Source organism: Humulus lupulus, chromosome 1 (assembly GCF_963169125.1).
Source record: "Humulus lupulus chromosome 1, drHumLupu1.1, whole genome shotgun sequence".
NCBI lineage: Eukaryota > Viridiplantae > Streptophyta > Magnoliopsida > Rosales > Cannabaceae > Humulus > Humulus lupulus.
In genome coordinates, this window is record NC_084793.1 from 297,089,729 (window position 1) to 297,103,359 (window position 13,631).

General features: G+C 40.3%; 1 protein-coding gene across 1 annotated transcript; it reads right to left on the reverse strand.

Moving 5' to 3' along the window:
* Positions 1-11,415: 11,415 nt before the first annotated feature.
* LOC133779433 (patatin-like protein 2) lies at positions 11,416-13,328 on the reverse strand. The gene is made up of 5 exons (XM_062219395.1): positions 13,167-13,328; positions 12,657-13,040; positions 12,383-12,544; positions 11,925-12,287; positions 11,416-11,775 (listed from the first exon to the last, which is right to left on the reverse strand). The coding sequence occupies exons 1-5, from the start codon at positions 13,287-13,289 to the stop codon at positions 11,542-11,544; spliced, it is 1,266 nt and encodes a 421-aa protein (XP_062075379.1). The 5' UTR covers positions 13,290-13,328; the 3' UTR covers positions 11,416-11,541.
* Between the last annotated feature and the right edge of the window lie 303 nt (positions 13,329-13,631).

Genomic DNA, 13,631 nt, shown 5'->3' on the forward strand with positions numbered 1-13,631 from the left:
ATTAACTGTCGGCGTTGGGGTCAATAGCGACACATTTTAACTGTCGGCATTGGTCTCGAATTAACTGTCAGCGTTGGGGTCAATAGCGACAGTCAAAAGCAACGGTGACAGTTATTAGCTGTCGGCGTTGGTCTCTATGCCTACAGTTTTTAACTGTCGGCGTAGAGTCACACTAAGCAACTATGACAGTCAACAGAGTTGACTGTCGTGGTTGGGTGTCGGGAAAGCCCAGTTTTGTAGTAGTGAGAGAGAGTGAGGGTGAGGGTGCGGTGACGGTGGCGGTGAGACTACAATCAGCTGGCTGAGATCGAGAGTGAGGGTGAGGGTGCGGCGACGGTGGCGGTGAGGCTGAGATCGAGAGTGAGGGTGAGGGTGCAGCGGAGGTGCGGCGGCGGTGAGGCTGAGATCGAGAGTGAGAGTGATAGTGAGGGTGCAGCGGCGACGGTGGCGGTGAGGCTAAGATCGAGAGTGAAGGTGAGGGTGCAGCGGCGGTGAGGCTGAGATCGAGAGTGAGAGTGAGAGTGAGGGTGAGGGTGAGGGTGAGGTCTGTGGCAATAAAGAAATTGAAACGATAAGGCAAAGAGGAAAATGAGGGTCTGCGGCTGTGTAATTAGGTTTTATGGAGTGGAGGAGAATGATAAAATGTATCAGGGCCGGTGATGGTTGATGGTAGGGAACTCTCAGTGGATTTGATTGAATTAGATTTGGCAGACTTTGATATGATTCTAGGAATGGATTGGCTGGTTAGGTACGGGGCTACGATTGATTGTAGGAAGAAGATGGTTACTTTTGAGCCAGAGGGCAAGGACCCTTTTGTCTTTGTGGGTGCGGTTTCTGGACCCCGTGTACCTATGATTTCAGCATTGAGAGCCAGAGACTTGCTGCAGGGGGGATGCATAGGTTTTCTAGCTAGTGTGGTGGTTACCACCAGAATTATGCCGGTAGGGCCGGGTGAGACCAAGTTGGTGTGTGAGTTTCTGGATGTCTTCCCTGAGGATTTGCCAGGGTTGCCGCCGCGTAGGGAGATACAGTTTGAGATTGAGTTGGCACCGGGAACAGAACCAGTGTCTAGGACACCGTACAGAATGGCACCAACAGAACTGAAAGAGTTGAAGATACAGTTGCAAGAACTTCTGGATTTGGGATTTATCAGGCCTAGCTACTCTCCATGGGGCACACCGGTACTGTTTGTTAAGAAGAAGGAAGGGACCTTGAGGATGTGCATCGATTACAGAGAATTGAACAAGTTGACTATTAAGAATAAGTACCCTCTGCCAAAGATTGATGACTTGTTCGATCAGCTGCAAGGTAAGACGGTGTTCTCAAAGATTGATCTTCGATCTGGTTATCACCGGCTTTCCGGACACGTTATGGGCATTATGAGTTCTTGGTCATGTCTTTTGGTTTGACCAATGCCCTAGCAGCTTTTATGGATCTGATGAACAGGGTGTTCAAGGAATTTTTGGACCAGTTCGTCATTGTCTTCATCGACTACATCTTGGTATACTCCAGGTCAGAGGCAGAGCATGAGCAGCATCTACGACAGGTTTTACAGAGGTTAAGGGAGCATCAGTTGTTCGCTAAGTTTAAGAAGTGTGAGTTTTGGCTACCAGAGGTGAACTTTCTTGGACATATAGTTAGGGCAGAAGGGATTAAGGTGGATCCGTCCAAGGTAGAAGCAGTTAGAGATTGGCCGAGGCCAAGGAATGCCTCGGAGGTGCGGAGTTTCCTTGGGTTGGCTGGTTACTACAGGCGGTTTGTAGAGGGGTTCTCGAAGATTTCTTCGCCGATGACAGAATTGACAAGAAAGAATCAGAAGTTCGTTTGGTCAGAGAAGTGTGAGAACAGCTTCCAGGAATTGAAGCGGCGGCTTATTTCTGCGCCTGTGTTGAGTCTTCCTTCGGAGGAAGGAAAGTTCGTGGTCTACTGTGACGCATCGAGGTTGGGTTTAGGCTGTGTGCTGATGCAGAATGAGAAAGTTATAGCCTATGCGTCTTGACAGCTGAAGGAGTATGAGCAGAGGTATCTGACTCATGATTTGGAGTTAGCGGCAGTTGTGTTTGCACTGAAGGTGTGGCGTCATTATCTGTATGGAGAGAAGTGCGAGATCTACACTGATCATAAGAGTCTGAAATATTTCTTCACGCAGAAGGATCTGAATATGAGACAGAGACGTTGGTTAGAATTGGTTAAGGATTATGATTGTGACATCCTTTACCATCCTGGGAAAGCCAACGTGGTGGCAGATGCATTGAGCCGGAGGGGTCCAGGACAGTTGTATAGTTCTGCTCAGATCTCGAAGGAATTGGCTGATGAGATGGTTAGGGCAAAGATAGAACTGGTGGTGGGCCAGTTAGCCAATATCACTTTGCTTTCGACCCTGTTGGTGCGGGTCAAGGAGGGTCAGTTGACTGATGTGCAGTTGCAGGATAGTAGGCAGCATGCCTTAGCGGGGACAGCTAAGGATTATTCAGTTTCAGAGATAGGTTTGCTCCGGTATCAGGGACGGATATGTGTTCCGGCAGATGAGGGGATTAGGCGTGAGATATTGGATGAGTCTCACACTACGCCATACTCACTTCATCCGGGTATCACGCAGATGTATCAAGATCTACGGACATTATACTGGTGGCCCGGGATGAAGAGGGATGTAGTTGAGTATGTGTACAGATGTTTGACATGTCAGCAGGTTAAGGCTGAGTATCAGCGACCGGCGGGTTGTTTCAGCCTTTGGGTATCCCAGAATGGAAGTGGGAGGATATTACGATGGATTTTGTGGGAGGATTACCCAGGACAGTTGGACTCCATGACTTGGTGTGGGTGATAGTGGATAGATACACCAAGTCAGCTCATTTCCTACCAGTTAGGTCAACTTATACTGTGGAACAATATGCAGAGTTATATGTGAGGGAGATAGTTCGTCTCCATGGGGTTCCAAAGTCTATTGTATCTGATCGAGACCCTATCTTTACCTCTAAGTTCTGGGGAGCTCTGCAGAGAGCCATGGGGACTCAGTTGAAGTTTAGCACAGCCTTTTCATCCTTATACTGATGGACAGTCTGAGAGGACGATTCAGGTATTGGAGGACATGCTTAGGGCATGTGTGATTGACTTTGAGGGTTCGTGGAGTAAGTATCTTCCATTGATTGATTTTTCATATAACAACAGTTATCAGTCCACAATTGGAGTAGCTCCTTATGAGATGTTATATGGAAGGAAGTGCAGATCACCTATTCACTGGGATGAGATGGGTGAGAGAAGGTATTTGGGGCCAGATATGGTTCAGAAGACTAATGAGGCCATTGAAAAGATTCGAGCTAGAATGCTTGCCTCGCAGAGCAGACAGAAAAGCTACGCTGATCCTAAGCGTAGGAACGTGGAGTTCCAGGTTGGGGACCACGTGTTTCTGTGAGTTTCACCATTGAGGGGTGTGAGGAGGTTTGGAGTGAAGGGCAAGTTGAGCCCTCGGTTCGTTGGACCCTTTGAGATTTTAGAGAGGGTTGGGCAAGTGGCTTACAGGCTGGCCTTGCCACCGTCCTTATCAGGAGTTCATAATGTGTTTCACGTCTCTATGTTGTGGAAGTATGTTTCTAATACTACACATGTGCTGAGGCATGAGGACTTGGAGCTGCAGGCAGATTTATCCTATGAGGAGAGACTAGTTCAGATTTTAGATCGGAAGGATAAAGTTCTGCGGAATAAGACAATTCCGTTAGTGAAAGTGTTACGAAGGAATAGCAAGGTCGAGGATGCGACCTGGGAGTTAGAGACGACGATGCGGGATCAACATCCCGAGCTATTCAGGTAAATTTCGAGGACGAAATTCTCGTTAGGAGGGGATAGTTGTAACGACCCAAATTCGCTAATAAGGCTTAAGGGCCTTGATTAGTGTGCCAGGAGGGCATTACTGGAATAATTGTGATTTAATGAGTAATTATATGTCTAATAATGCTTATATGATAATCGATTATATTATGTGGTAATATGATATGTGATATATGCGTGAGAACCACATTATTATGTGGACAGGTTCGTTGAGCACGACTCAAGACGATTCTAGGGCCAGATAGTGGGAAAAGTCACAATGAGGGTTTAAGATAAGACTTTGGAGAAGTTAGGGATACTTTTAGATAGCGGATAGTAATTTGGGTTATCGGGACACGGAAATAAATATATGGAGATATATTTGAGGTTAGGATGTCTAGGCGGGAATATTGGGGGATTTTACCATTTTGGCCTCGGGGACGGTTCCGGCACCCCGAGGCTCGGGATTAACTTAACAGATAAGCTAGACTTAAGGAAGCCTTTAGAAAAAACACAAACCGACTAAGCTTTTTGTCCCAGCTCACTTACACGCTCAAGGGAAATTGATGGACCCAAAACAGGTATGTTTTAAATATTTATACTCGCAAGCGCACGAATCGTATTTATAGAATAGTGTTCATGTAAGCACGAGGTCGAACCCAAAGGAGTTGTCTAAAATCGAAAAGAGAAAACTATTTTAAACCAAAATTAATAAATTCTAACCTAGTTCCAAAGATTGATGAGATTTTTGTATAATAAAAATGAAATAAAAGATAAAGAAATTAAAGACAATATATATAACATAAATTGAAAGTAGAAATCAAGATAGTAAAATAAGATTATTAAGGATTAGAATCCACAAAATATAAGTTCAATAATATTTATAAGTACATTGATTCCCAAGTTTTAGTGATAGTTAAAATAAATCAAGCTATCATTTTCCAAATAGATTTATAATTTTAAGCACAAATTACTTCTAAAAAGATAAGATTTTTCTTCACTTTTCAAAATTATAATTTCAAAACATTTATTGTAAATCAACCTAATGAAATAACAAATAAATCAATGAACATTATTTATAAGGCAAAACATAATATTTTTGTTCTAAGCATGGATGTGTACAATTTAATGACACATGTTACACAAAGAATATTATGTTTTTGCACTAATGAAGAACAAAGTGTAAATATATGCTAACAATCCAAAATACATGATATTTAAGATGAAAGAAGATATTTGAAGAAGAAAATTCCATAAACTTTGTTGCACAAAATGGGAAATCAAGATACAAAATAAACACTATCTAGTTACACATTGTTTCATCATCACCTTAATAATCTTAAAAAGATTAGAAACTCATAACTAGAATATCAAATACAAACTAAAAATTACAAACATAAATAGGAAAATTTGGAGGAGAAACCCCCAAAATTTCCTCTAAAAATACATAGAAAATAACCAAAAAGAAGAAGAAGATGAAGAGAATTGAGAGGTTTTGAATGTGTAGAAATTATGGTATAGTAACCTCCTCTCTAAAATGGATACCAAATCCCTTATTTATAGCCAAAAATGAGGTATTAAAATAATCAATTTAAATTAATTAAATTAATTGAATTAATTATAACATGGCAAATAGGGGTAAATTATAGGGTGTAATAATAATGTTTTAGTGTAAAATGTGTAGAAAATGGGGTAAAAATGTTGGTATTTTTAGACAAAAGGGACAAGGGTACAAAAGCATTTTGTTGGGCTCAAAATATGGAATAAAGCAGCTGGGTTGTGGGCTATGGCAGGCGGCTCATGGGTGCTCTGGTGGAGATAGGCTTCAGCTGAGTGGATTGGTGAGATGCTGAATGTGGCTGATGGAGTATATAAACAAATTTCCCTCAAATTGGCTGGAGGAATGAAATGCTCATGGTCACTTGGCTGGAATGTTGGGCCGTACAGCTGAAGAAGGAAGTGCAGGGTGTCAAGTGGAGGGAGCTATGGCTGAAGGAGTCTTCATGGGCCTGGCATGGGCTTGGGCTGAGTGGAGCATTTGTTCTCAAAATTTCCATTTTTTCCCTTTCTTTCTTGAACATGGCACACTTTTTCTTTATTTTTCTTGGCTTTTCAAGAGCAAAAATACACCAAAATCCCTAACAAAATAAACATAAATTAAATCAAAATTAAAATATTTTCAATTATAAAATAAATCAATTTAATTCTGTGAAAATATTAATTATAACTTAATTTATATTTAACATTTAAATTCAATAATACAACATTTTTTTTACCTCAAATTCAACTACAATAATTCAAATAATTAAACTACAACAAAATAACTATAAAAACATACAAAAACATATAAAATCATGATAAGACTAATAAATTCAAAATTACTTAAAAAATATAATAAATCAATTAAAAACTCAAGAATTAAGCAACAATTAGCACATAAAAAGTGGTAAAATAACTCTATTTTGTAGAGTTATCAGAAACCAAGGAGAGAAAAACACAGAAAACTTAAGGGAGAAACAAGCTGGAATTCTGAGATTTGAGGTGAGGAATTGAAGGTCTAGCTCAGGGATTTATCAAGCACTAGAATAGGGATTAAGGTAAGCATCTAAACATCTTTTCTGTGGTTGAATTCTGTGCTCTAGCTGAATTTTGGTTAAGTGTTGAAACCAGTATAGCTTTGGTGTTTTAAGGCAGAATTAAAGAAGGGAACTTGGGGACCTAGCTTGGCTATAGCTTGGTGAAGTGATTCTGTAGCAAAGGTGAGTCTCTACTCCTGGTTTAGAGGTTTTTCATTGAGTGTCGCCCCTAATAATTTTCAGAAATGGGGAAAATTTCTCAACATCAGGGGCGATTTATACCAATATCAGGGGCGACTAATGATGTGTCGCCCCTGATTTCTAGAGTCGCCCTTAATAATTTTCAGAAATAGGGAAATTTTCTTAACATCAGGGGCGATTTATACCAATATCAGGGACGACTAATGATGTGTCGCCCCTGATTTCTAGAATATTAGGGGCGACACATCACCCCTAATAATTTTGGCGAAAAATTCTCAACATCAGGGGCGATTTATACCAATATCAGGGGCGACTAATGATGTGTTGCCCCTAATTTCTAGAATATTAGGGGCGACGTGTCGCCCTTAATAATTTTCACAAATGGGGAAAATTTCTCAACATCAGGGGCGATTTATGCCAATATCAGGGACGACTAATAATGTGTCGCCCCTGATTTCTAGAATATTAGGGGCGACACGTCGACCCTAATAATTTTTACATATGGCGAAAAAATCTCAACATCAGGGGCGACTAATGATGTGTCTCCCCTGATTTCTAGAATATTAGGGGCGACGTGTCACCCCTAATCATTTTCACAAAAATGGAAAATTTTCTCAACATCAAGGGCGATTTATACCAATATCAGGGGTAACTAATGATGTGTCGCCCCTGATTTCTAGAATATTAGGGGCGACACGTCGCCCCTAATAATTTTTACAAATGGCAAAAAAATCTCAACAACAGGGGCGATTTATACCAATATCAGGGGCGACTAATGATGTGTCGCCCCTGATTTCTAGAATATTAGGGGCGACACGTTGCCCCTAATAATTTTTACAAAAATGGGAAAATTTCTCAACATCAGGGGCGATTTATACCAATATCAGGGGCGACTAATGATGTGTCGCCCCTGATTTCTAGAATATTATGGGCGACACGTCGCCCCTAATAATTTTTACAAATGGCGAAAAATTCTCAACATCAGGGGCGATTTATACCAATATCAGGGGCGACTAATGATGTGTCGCACCTGATTTCTAGAATATTAGGGGCGACATATAGTCGCCCCTGATAGAGTCGCCTCTAAAACCAATATTTCTTGTAGTGGCTTACGTCGATCTCTATCCTTTGTGGTACCCGGCCTTCGCCGTTCTCGGCCTTTCCCATTCCTGGCCTTTGCCATTCCCGACCTTCACTGTTCATTCATAATCATACACAACATAGCATAACATTTACAAGTATTCACACACATATTAAACACAACTAATAGGGCCATGCCCTAAAACACAAATAATAGGGTCATGCCTTGCTCTACGGGCACAAACAATTTTCTTACCTGTGTCCTGACCTGATAGATTAACGCGATCCTGAGCACGATCCCCTAAGCCCAAGCTTTGACGTAAAACCTAGTCACAATGCCATAATAAATAGATATTCATCAATCCTTAACCAATTAAGAACTTCAGATCAAAATACTAGCGTTCGAGACCTTGAATTCCACTAAACCGGGTAGTGGAATCCTTCCCGAGCCTTAAGATTTGGGTTCCCGAGCTTAAAACCCAACATAGGCCATTTCCCTTAATTTGAGCCGCGACCCACCCCCTAGGGCCGCGTCCCGCTGCAAGCCAGAGAGCTCTAGCTCTCTCATCCGAGGGACATAGGCCACAGCGCAAGCGCCTGGGAAAATATTATGAGGCTCCCAAGCCTTTGAGTTCATGCGGGTCGCGGCGCCTAAGAAACAGGGTCATGGCTCGAGCCCCAAAACCCAGAAACTCCACCATTTTTCTGTGTTTTTCCCCGAGCCTAAACAACCAAATCACACCCCAAACAACATCTAAACCTAGAATTGAGTCTAGAATTCTCATCCGCACAGCCTAGGCATCACAACAACCTCAGAAATCATTCCATATCCTCACCAACACTCAAAACCAGTCTAAAGTCCAACCCTCATGGAAAATTTTAGTTCACAGCAAAATTAACAAAAAAGATTAAGTTTGAGCCCTTACCTCACTAAGAATTAAACTGAGCTAATCCCCAAGCACTTCAAACTTCCAGTTCTTCAGTTCCTTAGCTAACTCCTCAAAATTCACAAAGCTTACAAGCTTCGAGAGGGAGAGAGAAAGTGTCGAGAGAGAGAAAAAGTAACAAGGTTGAGGGGGTCATGTTTTCCTTGGTTTCTCCTTAGTTCCAGAATTGTATTTTGGCTTGAGTCTATCCTCAGTTGTCTATGTCCCAAAAATGCCCCTATGTCTATCCTTAATCCTTTAATGCCACCAAGGGAAGTTCCGTCATTGCTACATCCTGCTAATTCATCGAGTGTTCCTATAATTCCCCTGTTGACGCGGTTCTTCGCCAACAAGTAATTAAGAAAATAAGAGAAAGGGATTAGTGCTTAATAATGAACCGAAACAGATGAATGATCTTAAAATGGACTGATGACACAAACATGTTTTTAGGTGGTTCAAAGGTTAAAATCCTTCTACTCCACCAGCCAATATTATTGCTATATTTATGGTATTCTTTACAGGGATTTTGTTACACAATAGAATCCAACCCCTTGCAATTCCCAGGGTCTCCATATTTATAGGAGAGGGCACCTGGGAGTTGGTAAGGGGGGTCATCCCGTGACCTTCTGACCCATCATGTCACTTCTGTGACATTCATGATTAATTCCTAAAACCTGACAAATGAAGTGTGGTCTAATCAATAGGTAAGGGGGATAATGGGCCGCACGACCCAACCCAGTCGTGGGTGCCTGAATACACACGTTCCTGCTGCGTGTCCGAGAATTCAGGGATATATCAGACACGTGATGTCTGATATATGCACGTTTACATTGCGTGGTTGACTTTATAAGGAGTCACGGCTTCCCACTCCAGCTCGTACCTCGAGCTGGATGCCTTCTTGGCTTGTGGTCTTCATATCCCTCTCTCGGCCCTTAAATAATCTTAGTCAACCTTTGGCTACCTCGAGCTAAAGAGGTAGGACCTTACAACAGCAGCTCCGGCCACGTGGCTGATATAATTATGCCACATCTCAGCTCGCTAATAGCCCGTGGAAAATCAGGTCATACATCCCCAATTAATCCCGACATACTTAAACAATCATTAAATCTCTACCTATTACCCGGTAATCCTAATCACGTAATATATTCCCAAAATACCCCTAGGCTCATCCCGAGCTGAGTATTCGACCCCATTGTGACTATTTAGAAATTCCGCACCCCTGGGACCGTCTCGGATCACACATCACAAATATATCACCGCAATCTTGTGGTATCACGCACAACAGAAGATGGTGGTGCTCCGTACAAGTAGGGATGGATCGGGGGTTGATGGGAAGATGAAGCTCCAAACGTGTCTGGAGAGACTTAGGGTTGAGATGAAGAATTTTTGTGGAGGCTGAAACTGCACATTAGGTCCCCTTGGAAGAAATTGAGATATGAAATTGACTTGGTCAATAAATTTCTTTACTGTAACGTCCCAAATTGGCTAATAAGGCTTATTCTCTTGGTTAGCGTGCCGAGAGGGAAATAACTTATTTAATTATGTTAATACGTGGATTAAATGATTATGTGATTAAAAATGCATGTTTAGGTGAATTAAATGTGCATGTGAGCTCATTTCGGTTAATAGGGACATATTGTAATTTTGGCATGTTGACGCAGCCTCTGCCAACTTATCCTTACATGTTTGGAACATCGTTGACACATCCTTTGTCATATCCTTACTACCTGTTTGGAGCAGGATCGTCAACATTACCTCCACAGTATCCATGGCCACAGCCACCGCAGCCGCCGCAGCCACCACGGGGTAACGATATGGACGATGCTACTGATTTAGGAGAGGATGAGTAGTATATTATTGTACTTAACTATAATTGCTACATTTTATCAATAGATAATTATGGATATTATAGTTACATTTTATATTATGGATGTTATGTTATGGATACATTTTATTATAATTATGGATGTCATGTAATATTATAATTGTTAATTATTTTAATTTTATTATTAAAAAATTAATGTTTTGATTTTTTTTACAGAAAATATATATTAGAGGAGACAAATTTTGCCTTAAATATTAATACAGTCGCCGCAAATATTTTTCTGCCACAAGCCACATCGACACAATTTTTGCGGTGATCTTGGGAATATTAGCGTCGACGCCACCTGTAGCCGTTAATAATGACTTTTAGGCACAACTTATTAGCGGCGACCATGTTGTGGTGACCATGTTGCACCGACATGTTGCCGCTAATTTGTATCAGCGTAGAATTGGGCCATTTTCAACAGCAACAGACATCTCCGCTGATACACATTTTCCTTGTAGTGGGAGTACGGGAACAATGGAGGTTTTCTAGATTTGGCGTTTGAGAATTTTGCTTCGGAGAGATGAATGAAGCGGATGCTAGATATTAAGGGTATTAAACGCGTTTACTTCGGTTCTTAGACAAAAACCGAAGTAGAAAGGGTTGCAGAAAAGTAAAAGGGTTTTAATACCCTTCACGACTGCGTTTGCTTTGCTCCACTTTCCATTACGCTTTTTGAAAACCCCAACATTGTGTGCAAACCAAATATGACCCTTGTCTATTTGCTCTTTTAACTTCATTTTTTTTAAGAAACCAAAGTAGTAACTTATTTTTATGTACCGCTATTCTCAAAAGCAAAGTAAAAGCCAATTGAAAGGCTTTTACTTCAATTGTATTTATATATGCTATGTGTAAAAAATTAAGTAAAAACCTATATTTCTATGAGTATTTATTACGTTATTGTGTTCTAAAGAATCTCAAGTTTATTAAAGATAAAAAAAAATGAATGAATGAATTACAATTATAATAAAAAGAATTCCTACATATATATTTCTTCTTCTATATATATTACAAAGAGAAAAGAGCGAATTAATTAAAGAGGAGTAGAAATCAATAATTAATTATAATGATCAAGATGATTATCTATTCATTTTTTATTGCTTGATAATCGAAGTTTCCTTTCTTGGGAGAGAAGTTTTTTAAAATGAGTAAGAGCTTGTGCATTGGTGCCCTCTCCTTTAATAGGTTGATACTTTCCGGTTTCCAAATCAACCCTTGAAATTGGCTTCTCTAATAGCTTATTTCCAATCTCTACCAGTCTTTGAAGATTCTCAGTAGTGGCTATATCAACGGATGACTCGTCTCCAACCAATGTATCGTCCTATATATATGAAGAGTTGGATAAAAATTAGCAAACATATATTTTACTTGCAATATTATTATAATACATGATTAGAGACATGCATATATATATATATATAAATAATGAAATTAGTAGATAAATTAATATTCATTTATATATGTACGTACCTGAATACGAAGATAATTGTTTCTATGATGACGAGACTGAAAGTGAGTGGAGACAAGAAGATCTACAATATCAGAACTAGCATCACCAAAAATGTCGATGATGGGTGTGCTGCCATTGTCGAAAATCCAACTGAGGAGGCCCCATTCGGATGCCTTGGCTGCATTGTACTTTTCTTCACGCTTGGCTGATCCTGTGCCCAACGATAGAACTAGCATTCTCTTCCCATCCATCGTCGTGGCACCGGCACCAGCCCCATGCTCTGCACCCACTACATCATCATCATTCTCGCCTTTCATCAATTCCCCCAACGAGTGCTTTTTCTTTGTCATTTCTCTCAACATCTGGCTTATGGCCAACATTGTCTTCATTCACAAATGAAAAATAGCGAATAAGTTAATTGTGTCATCAGAGTATATATATATACATACATGATGCATTAATTTTGTGTACTACTTACTGGATTGTTTGCGGCAACTGCCCCATCAATGAGATCAAAGCTGCGAGTGTTTCCTTTGCGATCACTAGTTTTGAAACTGTGTGCAGGAAGATAAGTAGGAGCCGCTGAGGTACTGAGGCATATATCTGCAAGTCGAGCGTTTTTACAACCCTTTGCTTTTCCCTGTAATAATAATATGTGTATGTTAGAGTACTTGTTTTTGACTTTATATATAGTGAAATAATAATATCACACACTATATATTTTGCTAGTAGTATCGATGGATCGTACGTACATCATTGGTAGAGAAGATGACAGGTTGCATGAGCTTGATATCGAAAGCTGGCACAACGATGTTTGTCAGGGTCTGGTCCAGAGTAAGGTCTCCAAGCAGGTTGTTCAGAAGTGTATGAAGATACTTGCCGTCATATTTAGGCCCAGTCAGTGTGTCGATCAAGTTTGTAATGTTTTTGAAAATGCTCAAGAAATCATTGCTGCTATTCTGTGGAAAAATCTTAGGTGTATGCTCCAAGTAAAAGTTGTTGATGTCTTTTGCAGCGAATAAAGGTCGATTTTCCTTGTTGGGAGCGGTGAGCATGGTGGTCACTAACCCACCTGTGCTTGTCCCTGAGATTACATCGAAATAGTCTGCAAGTCTTGCTTCTGCTCCATCCAACTCCTATAAATATATATATATAACCCCATCATTATATAGTTAGCAGTTAATATTATTAATTCATATATATATATATATATAATGAAAAAAATAAACAAAGATTACAAAACCTAATATATATAGATATACCTGAAGTTTTGACTCGAGAAACGCCAGAAGAGTTCCTGGGATAATCCCTCTAATGCCACCTCCATCAATGCTCAAAACTGTAAGCATCTTTCCCCTGTTAATATTACCACAAATGCCTGTCATTTCTCTCTCTCCCTTTATAGCTCTATATGATGATCCTTTTCTTTTCTTTCTTAATTATCAACCAAGAGATCGATCGAGCGAACTCTCTAGCTCTATATTACAATAATGATAGATATTGCTTCTCTCAGCAAACTAACATATTAGTGCTATATATATACATACATACATGTACTCCATCTCTAATTGCATGACACTGTAGATTTTTCTGAAAAGTATTGCAGGTCAAAAATTATATGCCTATAATATATATTTATTGAAGAGCTGGGACAGCTAGGGTATTTGGTGGGCCTTGGAACTTAGGCCAAAAGGTGCTGGTTGGTGCTGATGAGCAAGTGGCCAGGC

Bases quoted from the DNA above. Each gene is read 5' to 3' on its own strand.
- LOC133779433 (XM_062219395.1), bottom strand. From the start codon at position 13,289: ATGACAGGCATTTGTGGTAATATTAACAGGGGAAAGATGCTTACAGTT. The intron at 12,545-12,656 runs GTACGTACGATC...TTATTATTACAG, and splicing joins TCATCTTCTCTACCAATGAT to GGAAAAGCAAAGGGTTGTAA. The intron at 11,776-11,924 runs GTACGTACATAT...TCATATATATAG, and splicing joins ACAATTATCTTCGTATTCAG to GACGATACATTGGTTGGAGA.